This window comes from Micromys minutus, assembly GCF_963924665.1.
Source record: "Micromys minutus genome assembly, chromosome: 32".
In the NCBI taxonomy this organism is placed as follows: Eukaryota; Metazoa; Chordata; class Mammalia; order Rodentia; family Muridae; genus Micromys; species Micromys minutus.
Genome location: NC_137967.1, coordinates 22,421,110 through 22,443,932, shown reverse-complemented (window position 1 = coordinate 22,443,932; position 22,823 = coordinate 22,421,110). Strand labels below are relative to the sequence as shown.

The following is a 22,823-nucleotide window of genomic DNA, read 5'->3' as shown; positions in this document are numbered from 1 at the left end:
TGTCCAGTAATTGGTCCCCTGAAATATTTATTCATTAGGAAAGGTTTCTGCCAAAAGCCAAAATAAAGTTAAAGAGAAACACATTTATTCACCTTCCACGTCCACATTGCTGTTCATCACCGAAAAAGTAGAGACTGGAAACTCATGCAGGTCAGGAAACAAGACCTTCTGCAGAAAACATGGAGAGATGTTACTTACTGGTTTTCTCACCCAGGTTTGCTCACCTTTCTTTATATAAAGCCTGATTAAGAGCTCAGGTTTGGCATCTCTGACAATGGATCCTCCCACCCTTGATAACTAATTGAGAAAATGACTTACAGGTAAATCTCACAAAAGCCTTTCCTCAAGGGAGGCTTCTTTCTCAGTGAGAACTTCAGCTTGTATTAAGTTAATTCATGAAACAGACCAGTAGAGTCACTTAGTGGAGATCAGTGGACAAAGTACAGAAAACTATTTTCTGCATATTCTACTACTTCTTCTTGAACCAATAAAACAATAATTGAATATTTAGGGAGAAAATCAAGCAAAGCATTACATCAGTTTGTTAGGGTATATTCCTTTAACAAAAGGATTCAGGAGGCAAATGTATATTTGAATTTCAATCTAGTCCTGTCTACTTAGCACTGTCAAGGACAGATAGATGTACACTGAAACATGACTTTTCACAATAAAGAGTGTGCATTTATAGATGTACATATGCATATAATCATATTGTTTCTCCTCTTCAAACACTTACATTTGTACTCATCAAGCTTCAGAATAGTTTCCTTTCATAACAAATAAATACAAAAGTTGTTCACTGCAATCACAACTAATATATAATATATGAGTTTGATTCTAACAAAACAAGTGTAAGGCCTGCTTAGAAAGAACTTCAAGTATTTGAAGACAGAAATCAAAAATTTACCTAAAGATAAATCTCTTATGCTCAGGGTTCAGTAGGTTTAACAGTAAATATCCATATGCAGCAGAGATAACCTCCATATTTAATGCAATTCCTACCAAAATTCCCATGCATAATTTACAAAAAATTGAAAGATCAACACTAAAGTTTATACAGAAAAGCTAAACCCAAGGAAAGCTAAAGCAATTCAATACAATAAAAATATTTGCTGGTTTTCTGCCAGGGCAGACCACCAGCTTGTCTGAACCTATTAAGACACTATACTCTGAATTTCTCCTGGGAATCCTGCTGCATGCAGGTAACAGATCACCAGATTACATGCTCCTCTGAGGTCCCCACAGTATGAAGACATCACAGAATATCAGCCATTGCCAGGGTCTCAGGCATCCCAGGAGAACTGCAGCCACCCAGGGCAATAGGAGATACACTTTGGTATCATCAGAAACCAGTTCTTTCACCAAAGGAAGCCCTGGAGACACCAACACACCTGAAAATCAGGAAGCTGGCCTAAAATACTATCAAATAAAGATAATACAGTCTTTTGAGTGGGATTTTTTTAACAACTTTATTTTACAAAACAAAGATAAATGTACAGATTTTAAGCATTTTTGCATAAAATTATAGAATACATTTTTGTCAGTACTTTTATTCAGATTTAAAAATAATTTTTACATAAAGCTGTATGAATATATTTTTTAATCAGTGCTTGATTTTTTTAAAGGTTTGATAGTATGCATTGAAAACTTAATAGTTACAATGAGCATAAAGTACATGTAAAACAAAATGTAACACGGAAATAGTCAAAGTTTTCTTGTTGTATAGATATTTTTTTGTTTTGTTTTGTTTTGTTTTGTTTATTTCTTGGACTTGTTACAATCTGTGAGTTGTTTTGTGGGCAGTGCGAGCCACTGGGGTTAGCATCCCATTATAAGTGACTGCATATTATGTCTGTTCTTTTGTGACTGGTTTATGTCACTCAGAATGATATTCTCTAGATGCAGCCATTTTCTTAAGAATTTGGTCAAGTCATTGTTTATGGTGGCTGAGTAGTATTCCATTGTGTAAATGTACCACAATTTTTGTATCCATTCATCTTCTGAAGGACATCTGGGTTCATTCCAACTTCTGGCTATTATAAAGAGAGCTGCTATGAACATTGTGGTGCATATATCTTTGTTGTGTACTAAGGTTTCTCTGGGGTATATGCCCAGAAGTGGAATAGCTGGGTCTTCAGGTAGTATTATGTCCAATTTTCTGAGGTATCGCCACACTGATTTCCAGAGTGGTTGTATTAGTTTGCAACCCCAAAACAGTGGAGAAGGGTTCCTCTTTCTCTGCAACCTCCCCAGCATCTGTTGTCTTCTGAGTTTTGGATCTTGGCCAAACTGACTGGTGTGAGTTGGAATCTCAGGGTTGTTTTGATTTGCATTTCCCTGATGGCTAAAGATGTCGAGCACTTCCTCAAATATTTCTCAGCCATTCGATATTCCTCAACTGATAACGTTTTGTTTAGCTCTTTACCCCATTTTTAGTAGGGTTATTTGATTCTCTGGTGTCTAGCTTTTTGAGTTCTTTGTATACCTTAGATATTAGGCCTCTATCTGATGTGAAGTTGGTAAAAAATCTTTTCTCAATCTGTTGGCTGCCTTTTTGTTTTCTTTTTTTTTTATTGTATAAAAATTTTAATTAAAAAGTAGAAAATAGGTACAATAAAATAGCTATCACTTTAATTCTGGCTGTTTCATGAAAGCAATACCATCTTATTCTCTGTCTCTGTCTCTTGATTCTTCTTGATCAAGGTCTGGCTATGACCAGAATCTGAAGCTTGCTATGTGAACCAGGCTGGCCTTGAGCTATCAGCAGTGCCTCCTTCTCTGCCTCAGCCCCCCACCCCAAGTACTGGGGTCACAGCAGGTGCACACTGCCCTGTCTGGACACACTTTGAATTTGTATTCTAGATCATATCACAGTATTGCCTTAATCAGGCTATATTTCAAATGTTCAAAGGTTTAAACTTTTAAAAGAGAAGACACATGGCTTAGACATTAATGCAGTTTGAAAAATGACAAAACATCAATGTTCCACAGGCTATAATTCTCCTAACTAGGCAAATATTCATTGCTATCACCTACACATTTTAAGAAATGTCTGACACATTCCTACAGAAGCTTGCATATACAATATTTACTATTATTTTGTTTAAAATTTAATACCTTTCAAATCATAGCTAATATTACTTTAAAACAAAAGGCAGTATGAAATGCTTTTGGATGGAACCAGCAGAGAATCTGACACATCATGACTCACATGGAAACCAAATATTACTTGTTAGAAGCTCTGTTAGAATTCTGACAGCAGACACATATCTCTTTGAAAAGTAAAAACTCAGCCAGGCATAATGACACACTTCTGGAGTCCAGCACTTGAGAGCTAAGGGCAGGAGAATCAGGAGATCAAGGCCAGCCTTGGCTACACTGCTGAGTTCACCAAAGCCAGCCTGTGTATATGAGACACTGTCTCAAACAAGGACACAAACCAACAAACAGGTTTACACAAACAGCAAAAGTTAAAAATTCAACAAAACCTGTTTTATATACTTTTATATATTCTTCATTTTTCTTCAATCAGATGATCCCTTTTAGACTTAGATCAGGACTATAATACATCACTGACAGTCCTCTTTAGAATGAATAAAATCTATCCACTTGTAGAGGTCAAAATTACAAAACTTTTTATAAATTATGTCATTAAAAGAATATATTTCTTAAAAAATGTAAATGAAAAATATTTAATTATCTTAGGGCCGTCAGAGCACAGTTTGTGATTGACATTCTGGTGTTGAGTAATCACTGTAGCACACGCACTGCAAACATTTTTACCTTTCATTTAAAGTTGATAGTTAATTTACAAACTGAGTTTTAATCAAAGTTATTTTCAAACATTGTCATAATGTCGCTTTGAAGAGTCATATCAATGGTACCTGCCATCGCTTCTCTTCTCCGACGCTCATGCTCTTTCTCCCTTGCTAAGTTCCGGTCTTTGAGAAGCCATGGCTTGCTTATGTCTTGAGCTTCCAATGGTGATGGTGGCTGCTGTTCATTCTGCTCTTCTCCGTGAGACTTGCCTTGCACTTTATTTGACAAAGATTCTAGAGTCAATCCACTTCCAAGCTCCCTCTGATCTTCTTGAGATGCTTTTGGGTCCTTTGCATTATGTTCCAGGTGTTTCCGCATTTGCTCCTGTGTCCGAGCCTTTACTTCCTTTTCTATGGCAGCTTTTCTAAACTGGTTGAAAAGCTCATCTGAAGATTTCAGTACACTTGATGCTTTCACGGGCTTTCCTAAACTTTTCCAAGAGTCTGCATTCTTAATCTTTATATCCTTCTGCACAGGAGCATGCCTGTGTGACTCTCAGCAGAGGTGTGCACCACAGGGGAGCCATTCAATACTCGTTTGCAATCACCTGAAAGAGGCTGAGTCTGCACAGATGCAGTGTTCTCTGTGGCCTGCAGATGCTGTGACACTTGGCTACCAAGCATCTGTTGGGAGTGCTTCCCCGGAGCTCCACATGGCGCTGAGCTCTGCTGAGCAAGGGGAGCTTCAGCAGAGGCTATGCCTTGCACAGAAGACTGTAACTTTGTACTTTCTTTTGGAGGTAAATCATTCTGTTTTACTCCAGTAAATTTAGGAAATATTTCTGGTTCCGAATCGCTGCTGTCGGAGGAGCTAGAGTCACTGCTGCTGCTCGCGGACCCCCGAGCTGCTGCTGCTGCTACTGCAACTGCCGCTGCCACTGCTGCTGCTGTCGCTCAGACGGGATCCACTCAACCAGCTCCGGGGGCGGCGGCGGGGGCGGGGGCGGCGGAGGCTTCTCCACTTTTGCTGGACGTTTCGTTTGCCATTTCCTACAATTCAGCTGATTGTTGAAGTCCAGCAACCGCCTCTCCAGCTCCAGCTTTTTTTCAGAATGGAGCTCCTCTTTAGACCTGACAACCTTCTTTGCGTGGGGCTTCAGCGACCTCTTCCTGAGACAGGCCAGGACGTACTTCTCCAGTTCTCTAAGTGTGGATGCCTTCAGAGTCTCAAAGTCGATCTCGATCTCGTCAGGGTTGGAGTTTCTCAGGGAAGGCTCCCTTGACTGTATTATATGAACTATTCGACCAAGCTTGTCTCCAGGCAGTTTGTTTATGTCCAAACTCAGCTGCCTTTTCTCATCATAGTTCATAGGCTTCGCATTGTCTTCTTCTTCCAACTTCAAAAGTGGCTTCTTCTTCTTTGGTTGACTGCTCTTGGCCTTCTCCTTTTGCTTCATTTGTTTAGGTTTTTTCTTTGGGTTCTCATCTCTGTTATTAACCTTTTTCCTTTTGGGTGCCCTTTTAGACTTCTCATTCTTTTTCTTCAACTTACGCAATGGAACTTGGGACAGAGCTTGTAGTTGCTGATGAACAGCATTCAGCTGCTCCTGAAGCTTGGCAAGATGCTGTACTCGTTCATCCTCAGAGTCTTCAGAAGAGCAGTCCCCCGAGGAGGCCTCGCTGCTGCTCTCTCTACTGAGGGCTTTTGCACTGTGTGTTGTAAGGTGACACGCATGCATACTCTCAACAGGTTTATCAGGAATCTTGGCAAAATGCATTTCAAAAACATCCTGAAGCATCCTAGCCATCGCGACAACTTCATGATCAGGAGGATTATACTTGTAGCAGTTCATAAACATCAATCTGACATCTGCAGCAAATTCATACGCATCCTTGTATTCTTGATTGTCCATTTTCCCCTTGATCGTTCCGAGATCCATGGGATTTTTGACAATGTCATAGTAGTTGTGGAGTCCCAACGCATCAGCATCCACAGGGTTATAAAAGGGCCAGGCGTATGGCAAGTGTTTTTTGGCAAGCATCTCTCTAAGAATCTCGCTGCAGTGCTTTAATTGCTCTGTTACTTTGACTGTTTTTAAAACTCTGTGTTGTTGCTGAGAGTCTGGCAAAACATTCTTTACTGTGTTCTCCTTTACTGGCAGATTCACTGGCTTCATTTCTCTGAGCGTGGAAGATTCGTTACTTGCTTTAGCTATGGAAGTGGTAGAAGTTGTTGTATCTGCTCTCCTCTTCACACCCTTTGTAATTTGGACCAGAGTTTGTGAGTCACAGGCCAGGGGAGCTTCTTGTGCCATGTTTAAGGGAGAGAGAGAGATGTCAGGAAACCCAGAAGGAATCTCTTGCTGCTTAAACACATTCTCTGATGCTTTGGAGGAAGTTTGTTCCTTAGCAGAAGAAACTGCTATCTTTTGTTGGATATCTTTCTTTATTCTCTCCTTACCACCCACAACTTGCTCTTCTTGGGGCATCTGAGATACTTTCTGCATAAATAGCTTCTCTAGAGCTTGGGCCATAACAACAATGTCATCTCCAGGCTTGTTGTATAAGTAGCAGTTTGAAAACATTGTGTTGAAGTCTTCTATGCATTCAGAAAACTTCTCATAATACTTATTTTCCAACCGCCTCTTAATTGTATTTAAATCCATTGGGGTTTTTATGATGGTATAATAGTCCCAAAGAGCCGCCTGGTGGATCGGGGGCCGAGCCTCTGTAGCAATGGCAGTACCTCTTAGGAAGGGGATTTATCCGATCACCTTTTTGCTGTGCACTAGATGAAGCGGTGCAGGGCTGTCGATCGGTCTCCACCGGTGGCCGCCAGCTCTTGCCCAGATGGCTTCTCGCCTTTTTGTTTTCTTTAAAATGTCCTTAGCCTTACAGAAACTTTGCAATCTCATTAAATCCCATTTGTTAATCTTTGACCTTAGAGCACGAGCCATTGGTGTTTTGTTCAGAAAATTTTCTCCTGTGCCTATATGTTCTAAAGTTTTCCCTACTTTCTCATCTAATAGTTTCAGTGTATCTGGTTTAATGTGGAGATCTTTGATCCACTTACACTTGAGCTTTGTACAAGGAGATAAGAAAGGGTCTATTTTCATTCTTTTGCATGCTGAGTGCCAGTTGGACCAGCACCATTTGTTGAATAGGCTGCCCTTATTCCATTGAATGTTTGTGGCTCCTTTGTCAAAAATCAGGTGACCATAAACATGAGGGCTCATTTCTGGATCTTCTATTTTATTCCATTGATCCACATGCCTATTTCTGTACCAGTACCATGCGGTTTTCAGCACAATTGCCTTGTAATATAGCTTGATGTCAGGGATAGTGATTCCCACAGATTTTTTTTGTTGTTCTTGAGATTAGATTTCGATATTATAGGTCTTTTGTTGTTACATATGACATTGCACATTGATCTGTCCAATTCCATGAAGAACTGTGTTGGAATTTTGATGGGGATTGCGTTGAATCTGTAGGTTGCTTTTGGTAGGATGGCCATTTTTAAAATATTGATCTTTCCAATCCATGAGCATGGGAGATCTTTTCATTTTCTGAGATCCTCCTCAATTTCCTTCTTTAGAAGTTTGAAGTTCTTGTCATACAGGTCCTTCACTTGCTTAGTTAGAGTCACACCAAGGTATTTCATAGTTTTGGTGACAATTGTGAAGGGTAACTTTTCCATAATTTCTTTCTCCACATGTTTGTTCTTTGAGTATAGGAAGGCTATGGATTTGTTTGAGTTGATTTTGTATCCAGCCACTTTGCTGAACTTGTTTATCAGCTGTAGAAGTTCTCTGGTGGAGTTTTTGGGGTCACTTCAGTACAGTATCATGTCATCTGCAAAGAGTGATGTTTTTATCTCTTCCTTTTCGATTTGTATCCCCTTGATCTCCTTTTGCTGTCTAATTGCTCCAGCCAGGACTTCCAGTACTATGTTGAATAGGTAGGGGGAGAGTGGGCAGCCTTGTTGAGTCCCTGATTTTAGTGGGATTGCTTCAAGTTTCCCACCGTTAAATTTGATGTTGGCTGTTGGTTTGCTGTATATTGCTTTTATTATGTTTAAGTATGGACCTTGGATTCCTGTTCTTTCCAGGACTTTTAACATGAAGTGGTGTTGAATTTTGTCAAATGATTTCTCAGCATCTAGTGAGATGACCATGTGATTTTGTTCTTTGAGTTTGTTTATATGGTGGATTACATTGATGGATTTTCTTATATTAAACCATCCCTGCATCCCAGGAATGATGCCTACTTGGTCATGATGAATGATCATTTTGATGTGTTCTTGGATTCGGTTTCCAAGGATTTTGTTGAGTGTTTTTGCATCAATGTTCATAAGTGAGATTGGTCTTAAGTTCTCTTTCCTTGTAGGGACTTTGTGTAGTTTCAGTACGAGGGTTATTGTAGCCTCAAAAAATTAGTTGGGTAGCATTCCATCTGATTCTATCTTTTGGAATAGTTTGGAGAGTATTGGTGTTATATTCCCAATAAATGTCTGATAAAATTTTGCACTGAGCCTGTCTGGACCTGGGCTTTTTTTTGGTTGGGAGGCTTTTGATGACTTCTTCTATTTCTTTAGTTGTTATAGGGTTATTTAGATGATTTATTTGGTCTTGGTTTAACTTTGGGATCTTGTATCTGTCTAGGAATTTGTCCATTTCCTCCAGATTTTCCGATTTTGTGGAGTATAAGTTTTTGTAGTAGGATCTGATGATTTCTTGAATTTCCTCAGTTTCAGTTGTTATGTCTCCACTTTCCTTTCTGATTTTGTTAATTTGTATACTCTCTCTTTTCCCTCTAGTTAGTCTAGCTAGGGGTTTATCAATCTTGTTGATTTTTTCAAAGAACTAACTCTTGGTTTTGTTGATTTTTTTCAATGGTTCTTTTTGTTTCTATTTGGTCTATTTCTGCCCTAATTTTGATTATTTCTTGTCGTCTACTCTTCATGGGTATATCTGCTTCTTTTTGTTCTAGGGCTTTTAGTTGTGCTGTAAGGTGGGATTTAAATTACTGACTAACAGAAATATAATAAATCACAGATATTCAGAAGTGACCCTAAAATTTCTACCAGAAAATTTCAATAGCTGATAACTTAAGACAAGTGGTTGGATATGAAATTAATTTGAACAAGTACATGTCCTTCATTTATGTAAATGATAAAATGTTGCAAATATTATAGAGAAACACTGACACCATTCAAATAACACACACACACAAACACACACACACACACACACACACACACACACAGAAAACATAAAATGCCTTAGAGAACCTCTAACAAACAAGTGAAAATCTGTATGACAAGAATGTCAAGTCTCTCAAGAAAGTTAAAGAGAACCTCTGAAAATGAAATTAGGACCTAAGCCCATGGATTGGTAGGATTAATATGGGAAAAAATGACCCTCCTCCCAAAAGTAATATACATATTCAGTGCAATCCCCAAAAAAATTCCAATCCAATTTCTCAAAAACATAGAACATGTAATAACCAATTTCATATGAAAAAAACAAAAAAATGCAGTATAGCAAAAACAATTCTTAACAATAAATAACTTCTGGGGGACTCACCATCTCTGACCTCAAGCTATAGTACAGAACAATAGTAATAAAAATGGCATGATATTGTCACAGAAACAGACTGTTTGATCAATCAAATACAATTAAAGACATAGAAATAAGAACACACTATTTGACAAAGAAGACAAAAATATACAATGGAAAAAGAAACCATTTTTGAATAAATGGTGCTAGTCTTACAGGCACTGGGCATATAAAAATGAAAATAGATGCATATTTGACACCTTGCACAAAGTTAAAATCCAAATGGATCAAGGACAGTAACATAAAAACAGACAAACTTAATTGAATAGAAGAGAAAGTGGGAAAGAGCCTCAAACTCATTGTCAGAAGGTGAAATATTCTCAGAATACTAATGGCTCAGGTGCAATTCACAAGAATTGATTAAGACAACCCTGAGATTCCACCTTACACTATTCAAAATTTCTAGGAACAAAACCTCAGGTGACAGCACATTTTGGCAAGGTCTCGGAGAAAGAGGAACACTCATCCATTATTGGTGAGATTGCAAACTGGTATAACCAGTCTGGAAATGAATCTGGAGAATCCTCAAAAATTGGAAATATATATACCTGAATATTCAGTTATACCACTCTTGAGCATGTACCCAAATAAACTCCCTCCATGACATAGGAACATTTGTTCCTCTATGTTCATAATAATCTTGTTTGTGACAAAAAGTGGATCAAACCCAGATGCCCCACAGTGTTAGAATGGATACAGAAAATGTGGTTCATTTACACAATGAAATACTACTCTGCTATTAAGGTCTAGTGTGGGCTCAAATGGTCAAAGTTGGAAATTTGAGAGATTGAGGTCAGTGGAAGCTCCAAAGACAGGTAATTGTCAACCGGTAGGTGCTTTCTGAACTCCCGATTGCAAATCCCCTTTACCTGAATGCACCACAATGAGGCAGATGTACAAGGCTCTAGGTAAGACCCAAACCCCACCTCCACAGGAGAGAATGAGATAGACTCTAGCCAAATCAGCCACTCCCTAAGCCCCTCCCCTGCACACACATGTACCATTAGAAAAACAACTATGACCAATCTTAGAGGCAAATGAATGGAAATCTGGTGGTAGGATCCCATACTGTTTAAAAAAAACAGAACAAAGGAGAGAGGAGCACAACAAAAAATATAGACATACTTTGAAACATTCTCCTCAACCCTGGCATTTTGTGGTCCTGACTCCTTTGTCTTCCATGATAGCTCTATTCCAGAGTTCTGAACTTTTCTAACAGTCAGGCAGTGGTTTATGTCCCTGCTATAATCTGAGCACCTGACTGAGCCTTCACCTGCCAGAGTTCACAGGCTTGTCAGCACACTGCTGGGATTTGTTCCCATGCCTCCCAGCTTGAACTCCAGTGGAACAGGCAGAATGCACCAGAACCAACCTTCCCTGGGAGCTGCAGCATGAAACAATCTTCCTCAGGAGGAGCACAGTGGGACCCTCCAAGACCAAAGTAAAAGAGACTAGGACATCCTGAGTTTTGCATGTAAATAGATGGAACTGGAAAATATCATTCTGTGTGAAGTAACTCAGACACCAAACAACATTCATGGTATGTACTCATTAATAAGTGGACATTACCCCCCAAAAAGTACAGAATACCCAGGATAGAGTACACAGAACTCAAGAAGGATAACAAACCAAATGGCCCAAGTGAGGATGCCCCACTCACCCTAGGTAGAGAGAAGCAATCATGTGCTGGTGGGGCAGAAGTAGATAATCTTGATGGAGAAGGGTACCAGGGAAGGGGAACATGATTAGGTATGTGGGGACAGAAACATTGTTGAAGCACTGAGAACAAGCAGTAAGAATGAAAATAGGCAATTTCTAGGGATAGAATTAGAGGGACACTTTAGTGTATGCCAGAGACCTGGAGATGAGAGAATCTCAATAATCAAAGGGAGGAACCTTAGCTAAAATGCCCAAACATTTAGAAATTGAACTCATGCAGGTCACCTCCAGTTAAAAAAAAAGATATCAAGTAGAAAGTTGGGGTAAATTGTCCCTATCTGAAAATGGAGAAGAAACTAAGGGAAAGGAGGTCCCTGAACAAATAGTGATCCAGCTCAACAGGAGACTCCAAGACCTGATGCTATTCCTGATGCTATGGTGTGCTTACACACAGGAGCCTTACATGGCTTTTGTCAAAAAGGCCCAATAAAAACCTGAATGAATCATAAGAAAATACTTACAACCAACCAATGGAGAGAAGCAAGGACCACTGTGGTTGAATTGTAAAACTGCTGGAAGAAGCTGAGGAGGAGGGCAACCCTACAGAAAGACTTGCAGTCTCAAAAAATGTGAACCCCTGATGCCTCTCATACGCTGAGCCATCAATTAGGAAGCATACTGTGGCTGATCTATGGTCCCAGACACTTGTACAGGAGAGGACTCCTGGTCTGTCCTTAGGGATGGAAGCAACTAAACCTCTAGAGACTTCAGACTCTAAGGGCGTGTGGAGGACTGGCATGGAGTGGGTAGAGGGGTTGTAGAAAACCTCTTGGAGACTGGGGTGAGGATCTTGGAGGGTGAAGAAGGAATGAAATGAGGAACTGTGGGAGGTCAGACCAGGAGGGGATTGTGAAAAAAAAAATGGACTAAAACTAACTAAAAGGAAGGTGGAAGGAGGCATGCACTATCTAATGTCTTTTTTGCTATAAAGTCCTGGTCTGCTCAAGGGCCTGAGAATGCATCCAGCTGTACTTTCAGAAAGGAGATTGGCAAAACTGTCAACCTAAAGTCTTAAACCACAACTGATGAGAAATTAATGCAGTAAAATAAAGGTTAAGCAGAGCCCAGGAACCCTGTGGAAGAGGGGGATGAAGTATTGAAGGAGCCACCGTGGTCAAGGATACCACAAGAAAAGATAGAGAATCAAAATTGGATCCACCGGGGGCTCATTAAGACTGGACTGCCAACAAGAAGGCATGCATGATGTGAACCTAGGCCCCTTGAGCATGTGAATCAGTTGTGTAGCAGGGTCTTCTGATGGGGATACTAATATGGAAACTGGGGCTATCTTTTACTACATTGCCTGCCCTTGGATCCCTTCTCCTTAAATGGGCTGAGTCATGGAGCCACAACTGAATAAGATGGCCAGTAGGATATCTGTGAGGTCCTGCTCAGCCTGTTCTTCAATAAGTCCTCTAGGACCCAGAAATGAACCCACACACCTACGATCAATTGATCTTTGACAAAAAACAGCTAAAAATAATCAATGAAAAGGACACCCTCTTCAACAAATGTTATTGGTTCAACTGGCAGGCACCATGAAGAAGAAAATAAATTGATCTATTCTTATCTCCTTGTAAAATGCTCAAATGGAAGTGAATCGATGACTTCCATATAAAACCAGATGCATATATATATATATATATATATATATATATATATATATATATATAGAGAGAGAGAGAGAGAGAGAGAGAGAGAGAGAGAGGGGGGGGGGAGGGAGGGAGGGAGAGAGAAAAAGAGACAGAGAAAGAGAGAGGGAGGGAGGAAGAGAAAGAGAGAGGGTATCAAACAGAGAGGCAGAGAGACAGAAACAGATAGCCAAACAGACAGAGACAGGGAGAAAAATTAATAGAAATAGATACAGTTATAATAAATACATACATATCATAGTTTCATAGTTATTTTCCTTTGTATAGGAAACCTTGCTAAGGATAATCTTTTACTTCCAGCCATAAACCTGAAAAAAATTAATGATTTCATTTAGTAAACAGATAAGTTCTGAAACAAGGTATTGTCTACCTAACTGTGCTCTCCCTATTATATCTATAACAAGCCATTATCCAAGCAAAGATGTCAGGAAAATATACACTTATACATTACTGTGGGAGTGGTGGTAGCAGCCATTTCCATATTTGACATTAGCTGTATCTATCTAATGCTTCAGATATCCTTACAAAAATAAAGCAGCATAGAAAGAAAAGAGAAGATGTAAAAAGACAAAATAGAGCAGAGATTGAAGGAATGGCTAAACAATGGCTGGCATTGTTTTTGACCCACCAGATAGGCAAGTTCTTTCTTTTGCTTGCAGTACAGAAACCTAGCTTAAGTGTCCTGAGAAGCTCTACAAAACAGACAATGGAAAATGATATAGAGAAGCACATCACAAAATCACATAGAGCTCACAGAGTCCTCTGAAAGAGTGGGGAGATGGATTTAGAGACCTGAAGAAGACAGAGATTGCACTAGAAGACCAACAGAGTCAAATACCTGGACCATTGGGGCTCTAAGTAATTGAATCACAAACCAAAGAGGTTGCATGGGCTATACTAGGGGTACTTTACATATGTACCCAATGATCATCTTGATGTTCATTAGGTCCCCAAAACCTGGAGCAGGAAATGGCCCTGAGCATATTGACTGCATGTGAATTCTACTCCCCAATATTAATTCCCAATTCTGGTCAAAGTGGAAGAAGATAGGTCTAGTCCCTTAGTAACTTTATGTACATGATGGGAAGAGGTGACATTTGGGGTGAACTTGTGAAAGGTGTACTGGGAGAAAAGGGGGAGCAGCTATAAGTATTTATAATTAACAAATTAATAAATGTAATAATAAATATTTCTAATGTCATTGATTTCAGTGTTCTTGTCTATCTCTTCTATTTACTTTTGTTTGAAGTTTCCTTTGTTAGATATTAAATTGACTATATAAGGTTAATTTTTAGTTTCATTTGCTTGGAATAACTTTTTTCAACCCTTTACTCTCAGACCACATCTGTTGTTGATGTAGAATTGTGATTGTTTCACGCAGCAGAAATGGGTTCTGTTTTTACCATCCATTTGTTAGTCTGTATCTTTTTCAGCAGTAAGTGAATCCATTAATACTGAGATATTAATGACTCATAATTGTTAATTCATGTAGATTTCAGTGGTACTAGTGATGATGTTGGTGTGTGTGTTCCCATAATTTGATTTTGCTACTGTAAAATCATTTATTTCCCGTGTTTTCATGAATATGATTAACTTCCTTAGGTTTTATTTTATCTTGTAGTATTGTTTCTGGGGCCGGATTCATGGATAGATATTGCTTAAATTTGGCTTTATCATATAGTATCTTGTTGAAATTTAGAGATGTACAAAATGATAATTTGTTTTTCTACCACTGAATTAAGCCAAGTACTATCCTTGTATTAAGAATAAGGACATCCTGAGATTTTTAGTCTAAAGGATGCAATTACAGAATTTCATCCTGAATTAGGTGTCTCAAACCAAAATACACTGATTGTATGTATACACTAATAAGTGAATATTAGACAAAATTGTACAGAATACTCAGGATAAAATCCACAGAACTAAAGAATATTAACAAGACAAGTATCCTAGTGAGGATGATTCAATTGCACTTGGGAACAAGAAGAAATCAAGGAGCAGAGGGAGAAAGAGAATTGTTTGGGAGTGGGGAATGGCAGGGGCAAGGGCAGGGGCAAAAGAAACATGATCAAGTATTTTGGGTGGGGCCAGGAGTGAAACCTCAAGGGCCAGCAGAATGAATGGAAATATATGACTTCTGGAGGTGGGAGGTGGTTGACTGGCGGCTTATGTGCAAGGACCACTTTGAGAGCAGCAGACAGGGACAAGGTTGAGGCTTCCTGATGTTGGTACTCAATCATCAGAATCCTTCATGACAGTCCCATTATTTTCCTCCAAATAGGGGTACATATTCTGAATAAAACCTTCTTGGAGCCTGAGCTTTATTTCCTTACTATACATAAAATGTTTTACATTTTTTCTCTGAAAGAATTGGGACAAACTTTCAGTCAGCAATATAAATATGTCAAAATGTTAGACTTCCTAGGACATCATACAGAACAAAACTCAATGGGTAATAGGTGTATATCTAGATATTTTTGGACACTAGGTGAGTTTCTAGGGTTTGGAGGCCTGGATACATATGGTAACATTGTGACAATTGGAAAGTATATTACACTGTGCTTCCTGTATGGGAGAACAAAGGGACTTGTCTCATTTAGGGTCTAGTTGCCATAGGATATTTTACTGGCTTGATATTCCCAAGAGAACTAGGGAATTTTGAGCCATTTGTTGAATATGGTTACTTTAATGTTCTTGCAGCATTTGAAACACTGTTTTATGTGCATATAAAAATATGTCTTACCCTAATATTCCACCTTACACCAGTATGAATTGATAAAATCATGAAAGCAAGTGACAGCAGATGTTGGAGAGGATATGGAGAAAGAGGAACACTCCACTGTTGGTGGGATTGTAAACTGGTGCAACCACTCTTAAAATCAGTCTGGTGGTTTCTCAGAAAATTGGACAAAGCACTATGTGAGGACCCAGCTATACCAGTCCTGTACATATACTCAAAAGAAGCTCCAACATCTAACAACGACGCATGTTCCATCAAGTTTATAGCAGCCTTGTTTATAATAGGCAGAAACTGGAAAGAACCCAGATGTTCTTCAACAAAGGAATGGATACAGAAATTGTGGTACATATAGACAATGGAGTACTATTAAAAACAATGGATTCATGAATTTCCTAAGTAATTGGATGGAACTTGAAGCTATCTTATTGAGTGACATACCCTAGTCACAAAAGAACACTCATGGTATGTACTCACTTATAAAGAGACACTAATCCAAAAAGCTTGAATGCCCAAGAAACAATTTAGACATCTTATGAATATCAAAGAGAAGAAAGGCCAAAAGGTAGATCAGTAAGTTCTTCTTAAAAAAATGAAATAAAGGGACAAATAAAGGAGCAGAGATTGGAGAAATGATTATCCAGAGACTGCCTCACCAGGGGATTCAACTCATATGCAGCCACTTACCCCAAGCACTACTGCTGATACCAAGTAGTACTTACTGGCAGGAACATAATATGGATGCCTCCTCAGAGGCTCTGCCAGAGCCATTCTGATCAGAGGAGGATGCTTGCAGCTAACCATCAGACTAAACACGGGGACCCCAATGAAGGAACTAGAGATAGGACTGAAGGAGCTGAAAGGGTCTGCAACCCAATGAGAAGACCAAAATGATCAATGAACAAACCCCACCACAGTTCCCAGGGACTAAAACACCAACCAATGTGTTCTCATGGAGAGACCTATGACTCCAGGGGCGTATAGAGCAGAGAATAGTATTTTCTGGCATCAATGAGAGGAGAGGCCTTTTGTCCAGTGAAGACTCTTTTCTTCAGTGTAGAGGAATGCCAACTTACTGAAGTGAAAAAGTGTGGTTGAAAGAGGTAGCGCTGAGGCCCTTCGAACAGCAGAGTTCCGGGGACCAGGACTGGTGAGATTGCACTGTGAGTATTCAAAGCACAGAGAGGGCTAGGCAAAGCTCACTGAAAACATGCCCCTGCAGCCCACATTAAGTACCAGGACTCTGGCAGTTGGACTCGGGATACCCCCTGGGATGCCCATGATCACAGAATAATGCACAGGAACACAGTAATGCACAGGCCTTTGCCAATGGGAACTAGGGAAATTTTTTGGTACAAGATACAATAGAAGAACTCAATATATAAGGTAAAGAAAATGCAAAATCTAAAACGTTCATCCCACACCGCCCACACACACATACATACACCATGGAAGAAATTTGGGATACTCTGAAAATACCATACTTAATAAGAATAAGAATACAAGATAGAGAATATTCCCAACTCAAATCCCCCGGGAAAATCTTCATTAAATTATAGAAAAATATTTCTGTATTAACTGCCATCAAAAAAAAAAAGTTGGACTATTTTCACACTATCAAATTAAAAGTCATTTGAAGGCTGTCGAAATAAAATACAAATACAAGCAGGAGAAGTAGACAGCCATCATTAATTAAATTTAGTGCTGAAATCAATCCATTAGAAACAAAGAGACTATTACAAAGGAAATGAAACAAAAGTCGGTTGCTTGGAGAAAAAAAAAAAAAAAAAAAAAAAGACGGTGTAAGCAAAACCTTAACCAGACTAAATGGGAGAAAAACAGCACTCAAATTTAGAATATTAAAACTAAAAAAGAAGACATAAAAACAGATCCTGAGAAAATTCAAAGAAAAATTAGGTCTTATTTCAAAAGATTATAACAAACAAAATTGAATATTGTACATAAAATGGATGATTTCCTATATTTATTTAAATTTCTAAAGCTAAATAAAGATCAGGTAAACTATCTGACTCATCCATAATCTCTAAGGAAATCAGAACATTAGACTCTCGCATCGCCCCTCTCTCCCCCCCACAAAAAAAACTGGTCTTGATGGCTTCATCCAGAATTTTATGATACTTTTCAAAAAAAAAAAAAAAAAAAAAAAAAAAAAAAAAAAAAAAAAAACTTAATACAAATACTTCTCAAACTATTCCACAAACTTCAAACAAAGGAAACACTTTCAAACTCATTATGTGATGCCACAGTCACCTTTATACATAAACTGCACAAAGACTAAAGAATCAAAAATAATTCCAGACCAACTTTTCTAATGAACTTTGATGCAAAAATAATAAAATGTAGAGAGCCGTTTGTGCCGCACCCAAACATGGTGCCGGCTTCCCACCTAGGACTCAGCAAACAGAGCTGTTGCCCAGCCAAGAGACTTAGAGCACATGCGCCACATACGTCATAGCCCACTCTCAGGGCATACTAATAAGCTACTGGAGAGTGCACCAATCAGGCAGCAACACGAGTCTCCTGGGCATATATAAGCAATGCATTTCTCTCCCACATGGGAGATCCCCTGCTCAGAGTATTGTACAATAAAGGTTGTTCGCAGAAGAATCCTGTTGTTGCACACCTTTTCCTGCCGGCGGGATGTGGGGCGCGCGACAAGTGGTGCCGGAATCCCGGGAGCGCCGAGGGGACACTTCAGTTCGCTGAAGTGGATTCAGAACTGGGAAAAGGTAAATGGTAAGCTCCGAGAGACATGTCTCTCTTTGGAATTTACGGGGTGCCAAAAGAGCGTGCCAAAAACTTAGGCATGTCTCTTCTTGGATTTTCTCCGGAAGTAGAAGGGTTATTGCTTGCATTTGTGGTAACTGTTGTAACATTACTGTTGTGGAAGTTATCTAGACAGAAAGTTATCACGCAGCACCAAGAGGGTAGGTCAGAAACGGAGAGTAATGAAAGAGGGAGCGCACAAGAAAAAAGTAAAAGAGGTAGGCTCCAAGAGACATGTTTAAAACAAGTCAGAAACGGAGGGAATTCAAGGGAGGAAAGACCGCCGGGAGAAGAGAGGATTGTGTCCCGGGAAACGAAGTACAAGTTTCCCGGAGAGGATACTTTGTATCCGCTAAAAGAGCAAAAAGCTTTAGAGCTGGCAGAAGAAAAATTAGAGGATGAATTATTTGAATCTGTGGAGGAATATTTAGAGGAGGTAGCAGCAGAATGTGAGGCAGAGCGGTTTCAGCCCGGACGGAGGACTGCTGTAGCACAACCGGAAGCTCTTAAAGCAGCCGCAGCCTCTGTTCCTCTGCCTCACTCAGAGATTAAGTGTGAGTTCTCCTTTTGTACTCCGGAGACACGCCATGCCCTCAGGCAAATGTTTCCGGTGTTTGAGGAGAATAACAATGTCCGAAGTTATCACCCCCTAGAACATAAACAAGTCAAAGAGTTGGCGGAGTCAGTCCGAGTTTATGGAGTCACTGCTAATTTTACCATGTCTCTGATAGAAAGATTAACTACAATAGTCATGATCCCTGATGATTGGCAGTTTATTACCAAAGCTTGTCTCCCAAGTATGGGACAATACATTGAGTGGAAAGCCTTGTGGCATGATGCTTGTCAGGCCCAGGCTCATGCCAATGCAACCGCAGTACAGCCAGCCTGGGATTTCGAGATGTTGTCTGGACAGGGACAGTAGGCTGTTAATCAAACCGCCTATCCCGTGGAAGTCTATGGCCAGATAACACTTTGTGCCGTAAAGGCATGGAAAGTGCTCACTAATAAGGGAGAAGTGTCAGGAAATCTAACAAAAATTATTCAGAGTCCAAGTGAACCCTTCTCAGATTTTGTGGCCCGAATGATGGAGACAGCAGGAAAAATATTTGGAGACCAAGAACAAGCTATGCCCTTGATAGAGCAACTAATTTTTGAACAATGTACTAAGGAATGTCATAATGCCATCGTCCCCTGCAAAGCAAAAGGATTACAAGCCTGGATTAAAGCTTGTAGAGAGATCAGAGGAACTTTAACTAATGCAGGTTTAGCTGCCGCCATACTACAAGGGCAACGGCAGCTGGGTCTTTTTAAGAAGAGTGTCATTTGTTTTCAGTGTGGGAAGCCTGGTCATATAAAGAGAGAGTGTAAAAGTCAGAGCTCTGGATTGAACCTTAAGAGTATCCCTGACCTGTGCCCTAAGTGTAAGAAAGGGAAGCATTGAGCTAATGAATGTAGATCAGTAAAAGATATCACTGGGAGGCCCCTAGAAGCATCAAAAAACATACAGCGGGGGCCCCCATCCTCAGGACCCTCAAATATATGGAGCTACCAGCTCCCCAGTAGTCTGGGAGCAGGAGAACCACCGCGGAGAGCCACTCCAGGTTCCGCGGGATTGGACCTCCGTGCCACCACCAGAATTGTCCTGACCCCACAAATGGGAGTTCAGCCTATCCCTTGTGACTTTAATGGGCCATTACCGGCTAATAAAATAGGGATGCTTTTGGGAGGGTCATCTGCCACCCTTAAAGGTTTGGGAGTACACCCTGGGGTAATTGATTAAAATTATAAAGGCCAACTTAAGATCATGTGCTCCTCCCGGAGGGGTTTGTTTCCCATCTCCACAGGAGATCAGATTGCTCAATTGCTCATCCTCCCCAATTGTCCTGCCCAATTTGCATCAAACTGGGCAAAAAGGGAGAACAAAGGGGGAAGAGAGAACACAGGCTTCAGTTCAGCAGAAACTGACTTAGCATATCTATTAGTAGATTTAAATACTAGACCAACCTAAAATTGGAGATTAAAAGAAAACTTTTTAAAGGACTATTGGACTCTGGGGCAGACAAAAGCATATCTACTAGGTGGTGGCCTGCTAAGTGGCCAGTTAATCAATCTTCCCATTCTTTATGAGGCCTTGGCTATGAAGCCAGTCTTGCTATTAGCTCTAAATCATTAAAATGGAAAGCCCCTGAGGGACAAAAAGGAACTTTTACACTGTATGTCCTTCCACTACCAGTTAATCTATGGGGAAGAGACATTTTAACAGAACTAGGTCTTAAACTTATGAATAATTATTCCCTGCCTGCACAGGGGATGATGACTGGTATGTGGTATATCCCCATAAGAGGCATTGGCAAACATCATCAAGGTCCTACAGACCCCATACAGCCCACCATAAAATCTGATCGAAGTGGTTTGGGTTTTTCTTAGGGGCCATTGAGGGGACTATGCCCATACAATGGCTAACAGAGGAGGCAGTGTGGGTTCCTCAATGGCATCTTTCCTCTGAAAAATTAGAGGCTGCCCATCAATTGGTAAGAGAGCAATTACAGTTAGGACATTTGGAGCCTTATATCTCCCCTTGGAATACTCCAATTTTTGTCATAAAAAAGAAATCAGGCAAATGGAGACTCTTACATGACCTCAGAGCTATTAATGCACAGATGCAAATGTTTGTGTCTGTTCAACGTGGTCTCCTGCTTCTGTCAGCTTTACCCAAGCTGTGGGAGATAATTATTATAGATATTAAAGACTGTTGTTTCTCTGTACCATTACATCCCAGAGATAAAAAGAGGTTTGCCTTTACTCTGCCTGCCATAAACCATGTGGAACCTGATAATAGGTACCATTGGAAAGTTCTCCCACAAGGAATGGCAAACAGTCCTACTATGTCCCAGCTATATGTACAACAAGCTTTAACCCCTATTAGATGGCAATACTCATCATTATCCATTTTTCATTTTATGAAAGACGTTGTTTTATGTGGCCCTAATGTTCAAGACTTAGAAATAGCTTTTGATGAATTAGTTAAGTCCTTACAACACTTTGGGTTAACGATAGCTTCAGAGAAAGTTCAGCAATCACCAGTGGGAACGTTCTTAGGAGCTGTCATTCACCCAGAATTTGTTGTACCTCAAAAAATAGAAATCAAGAGAGATCATTTACAGACATCAAATGATTTCCAAAAGCTCCTAGGAGACATTAATTGGCTAAGGCCTTTCCTAAAAATTTCTACTGCTGAACTAAAACCCTTGTTTGATATCCTTGAAGGAGATCCACAGTTAACATCTCCACGGTCTCTGAACCCAGAGGCTGTGGCAGCCTTACAAAAGGTAGAAAAAGCCTTGGCTGAAGCTCAGCTAGTCAGAATACACCCTGGTGAACTTTTTGAGCTATGTGTCTTACAGACTGAGAAGCTGCCTACTGCAGTATTATGACAAAAAGGTCCTTTGCTGTGGATTCATCCACAGGCTTCTCCAGCCAAAACTATTGAATGGTATCCCTCAGACGTAGCCAAACTTGCCTTGCGAGGATTAAAGGGTGCTGTTACTCATTTTGGTACCTATCCAGAAAAAATAGTTATTCCTTATACTACAAAACAGTTACAGACTTTGGCTGCTGTTGATGATGATTGGGCCATACTTGTATGTGCTTTTTCTGGGACATTTGACAATAATTACCCTAAAAACCCAATTTTGACCTTTGCGTGCTGTCAGCCTCTCGTGTTTCCCCATGTGACAAGTGCAGTCCCTCTTACTAAAGGTGACATAGCATATACTGATGGCTCTAAAACAGGGCTAGGTGCATATGTGCATGAGGGCAAAGTAGTAACCAAACAGTTTGCCCAAAATTCCCCTAAGTTGGTTGAATGTCAAATTGTTCTAGAAGTTTTATGTGCTTTCCCTGGTCCTGTTAATATAGTCTCAGACTCTTCTTATGTAGTTAATTCAGTAAATTCTCTAGAGGTAGCTGGCCTAATTAAAACTGGGAGCCCAGTTGCTTCCATATTTATGCAAATTCAGCAAGAGCTTTTATCCAGACATTCTCCTTGCTACATCATGCACATTCGTGCCCACTCAGGCCTACCTGGCCCAATGTCACAAGGCAATAATTTAGCAGATCTTGCCACCTGGGCTACTACATTTGCAGTCCTGACTCCTGTGGAGGCTGCCACCTATTTCCATTCCCTGTTTCATGTGACTGCTGAAACCTTACGTAAGCGTTTCTCCATCACCAGAAAAAATGCCAGAGACATAGTTTTCCGCTGTGGAAGCTGCAGTGTCTTTGTCACCACCCCACATATAGGGGTAAACCCATGAGGAATTCAGCCTCTCCAAGTTTGGAAAATGGATGTCACCCATGTTTCCTCCTTCAGAAAATTAAAATATGTACATGTGCCCATTGATACTTGCTCAGGAGTTATCTTTGCTTCTCCTTCATCAGGAGAAAAGGCTTCTCATGTCATTACTCATTGTCTTGAAGCATGGAGTGCATGGGGCATACCTAAAGTGTTATAAACAGATAATGGTCCTGCCTATACCTCAGCAAAATTCAA

General features: G+C 40.0%; 1 protein-coding gene across 1 annotated transcript; it reads right to left on the bottom strand.

Moving 5' to 3' along the window:
- Positions 1-3,822: 3,822 nt before the first annotated feature.
- Positions 3,823-17,559, bottom strand: LOC308413662 (bromodomain testis-specific protein-like; the record flags this gene model as incomplete). The annotated part of the gene is given in 5 exon segments (XM_080908707.1): positions 3,823-4,296; positions 4,299-4,658; positions 4,660-4,728; positions 4,730-6,506; positions 17,516-17,559. Coding segments are annotated over 5 exon segments (2,724 nt in total).
- Positions 17,560-22,823: the final 5,264 nt, after the last annotated feature.